Below are 3,007 nucleotides of genomic sequence, written 5' to 3'. Positions count from 1 at the left end.
TTTATTCGTTTTACTACATTATTAAGTTATTTTCATCACTATGTATTAAGTTACAATGAAGCGATAATTTAAAAGCTCTTGTAATTTTTAGATTTGAGCCTAAAAAAGTAAAAACATGAATACTTTTTTTTTATTTTACTTTGTATACGAAGGGTAATTGACAAGACAAATACACTATCATACATCGATTACACAAACACAAATAAAGAAATCAAATAATATGAAACTAGTCTGGGCTCTATAATTACAGCATAATAAAAATAATAAACAGACTTAAACAAGAGAACCCATACACGTGATTTTTATTTTTAAACGTGATCAATAAAGGCAGGTCTTCCCCGCTAATATTAATTAACTATAATTATCCACACTCGGTTGGTAGCCGTGTGCGAACGTAGCACCTTATTTCTTGCTTTATTTTTTGCACATTACTGTAACATATTTAAACTAACTTAGACATTTGCATATAACCTAACATGGAGTTAACGACTTGGTAAATTATAAAAAATACTAGTTAATAATTAATTACCATGCGATGATGACCTTAGCAAGGTCCTTTTTATCATCGGACGTCTAGACGTATGGCTAGTCTCCATTCTTTCATAGTTGGAGTGCCGCGGGTACGAACGAAGCGGTTTGAGGCATCGTTTTGCGTGCGCACGCCAAAGGAATCGGATAAGTTGCCGGCGTCAGTGTTCCCGTCCATTTATAACGTAGGTGCTTCCAAGAGCAGTGTGAATCGGTACTTACTGAACTAGCGCGTACTATCTTCATTCTAATTTGGGTGTGATCGTGGTCAAGCGCTGGTTTAAACGTGTTAAAAAAAGAAGCTTGCATGAATGTACTGGACACGGGTGGCACAGGATATTGAGACAATCGATGGGGAGGCAGTGGACGCCTTTAGTTTAAAAATGATGATTAAATGATTGTTACTGTGTATGCGTTTATAACTTCTCATTGTACGTTAAAAAATTCATAAACGTAAATTTATAACTGAAAACTTCACTGTAGTGAATAGAACAAAATCAGTTGTGTATTTATCAATCTAATTTACTAACTCTGACAGCGGAGGTTAGACTATGGGGGACTTGTGTGAGATATACAAAATAATGAAAACAATTCAAATCAGATCTAATAAGAGTCTAAAGCGCGCGTAAACCTGAAACTAAACACTAAACAGTTGAATTGGCTATGAAACAATCGACAATCGCACGACAGTACGATAGTTTATTCGAAGGTGTCCCTCTCTTATAATCAGTTTACTCTGTAGGCTATATTTCTTCCTAGAACGTAAATAATGCTGGCATAAAGTCGTTACTAAGTCAAAATACACATGCAATCTTGCTATGTGTACAAATAGAGTTATCATATAGTATTAAACATATTGTTACTGATCTCTCTGTATCTTTTAGAATACCAACTCGAGATTTTTTTTTATTTATTGCTGTAACAATTAGCCTGATGACCTTGTCGGTGACAATACAACGAAAATGCGACACTAACAGGTGACCGCGACATGTCCGAATTGATTTGATGTGACGGGTCCATCCTGCCATGTATTCTATAAAAGAATCGACCGAAATCATCAGAACATTAGTGTACCAAAATGACGAAAATCATCAAATTTGCTCTAGCCGCAATGTTGGCAGCCTACGTCGTAGCAAATCAGGGTAAGTTTCGAAATTATTTTTATGTTTTTTTTATGATCTAAAAATGTGTAAAATCGTATAAAAACACTCGAAAATATATGGCATCTAAACAAATACCATATTTCAAAACTTAAATATAACCTCTGTAATATAAAATTATTTTCACGGTCAATGTAAATAACTGCTTAAGTAAGATTAAATCTGAAAGTCCTAGGAAATGCAAAGTTCTATGTTATTCAGAAAAGACAGGGGGCTACGAAAAAAGCGGTTATGAAATAGAAGACGGAGATTATGTAGACAAAAGTAACGAGAAAGATGCCATTCTCAGTGGAGAAACGCGAAGCTGCGATGAAAGCATAAATATAAGGTTCGTAAATAATTTTCAATTTACCTACAATTAAATTTCATCGAAACACTTAAATTTGAACGCTCGTAAATTTCAAATTCTCTGTATTTTTCCTTGTCCTGTAAAAATACTCGATAATTTGCATTTAATGAAGTCATTAATACAATTTAGCTCAAAGAAACATAGTTATAATTAATTTTTTCGGGAAAGAAATAGGAAAATTTATTGAAGTAAATAACTAGATTACACTTTACAGAAAAAATCCTCAAAGTTACGAACACGAGAACAATTATAAAACCAGAAATCATAAATTTGGATATTCAGCTAGCTCGTCCGCAGCCGCGTCCGCTGACGCATCCGCTAAAGCTTATGAACATGGCCACAAGGACACCGCTTACATATAATGCGTTATTTTATCGATATTGTCTCTTGCAACGGTTCAAAGATTTACTGATACTCCTGAATACACATTGAATAAATATTGTGTATTATTTACCGCTTCCTATATGTTAATAAACAATACAGGGACGCTATACACTATTGTTCTATATACTGTTATATAGAGTTTATTATAAAACTAGCTTTTGCCAGCGACTCCGTCCGCGTGGAACTAAGTAAAACAAAGGTAACTATGTGTTCTTCCAGACTAAGCTCTACATTACAAAGTCTATTAGACGGCAAGCTATCCATCCAGCAATCTAAACTTTAGTATTCCTGATATTAGTAAAATAATCTTTATGCGTGGATTTATTTATGAAACACGTTGATATCCCTTTGTTTGTTGCTACGTACGTCTCCGTAGTTGTTTAACAGTGGTAGTGCCCGCTTTAACATCTTAGCAAGAATGGGCCGGCACGCCCGGTTTAATACCACGACCACACAGAAGACAGGCGTGAAATGGAAGCAATTCCGTGTTTCGTCTGATGAATGTGGTGCCGGAGGCCTAATTTTAGTCCCTTTCTCTTTACCACCCATTTCTTATAAGACGAGGATGGAAAGAGAAAGTGGATTT

General features: G+C 35.0%; 1 protein-coding gene across 1 annotated transcript; it reads left to right on the top strand.

The window, feature by feature from the left end:
- Window positions 1-1,609: 1,609 nt before the first annotated feature.
- LOC106111849 lies at window positions 1,610-2,417 on the top strand. Its single transcript, XM_013294006.1, has 3 exons — window positions 1,610-1,670; window positions 1,890-2,016; window positions 2,252-2,417. The coding sequence occupies exons 1-3, from the start codon at window positions 1,640-1,642 to the stop codon at window positions 2,397-2,399; spliced, it is 306 nt and encodes a 101-aa protein (XP_013149460.1). The 5' UTR covers window positions 1,610-1,639; the 3' UTR covers window positions 2,400-2,417.
- Window positions 2,418-3,007: the final 590 nt, after the last annotated feature.

Source organism: Papilio polytes, unplaced genomic scaffold, assembly GCF_000836215.1.
Source record: "Papilio polytes unplaced genomic scaffold, Ppol_1.0 DF824146.1, whole genome shotgun sequence".
In the NCBI taxonomy this organism is placed as follows: Eukaryota; Metazoa; Arthropoda; class Insecta; order Lepidoptera; family Papilionidae; genus Papilio; species Papilio polytes.
The sequence above is the reverse complement of the archived record's forward strand: the minus strand, read 5'-3'. Positions and strand labels throughout refer to the sequence as shown.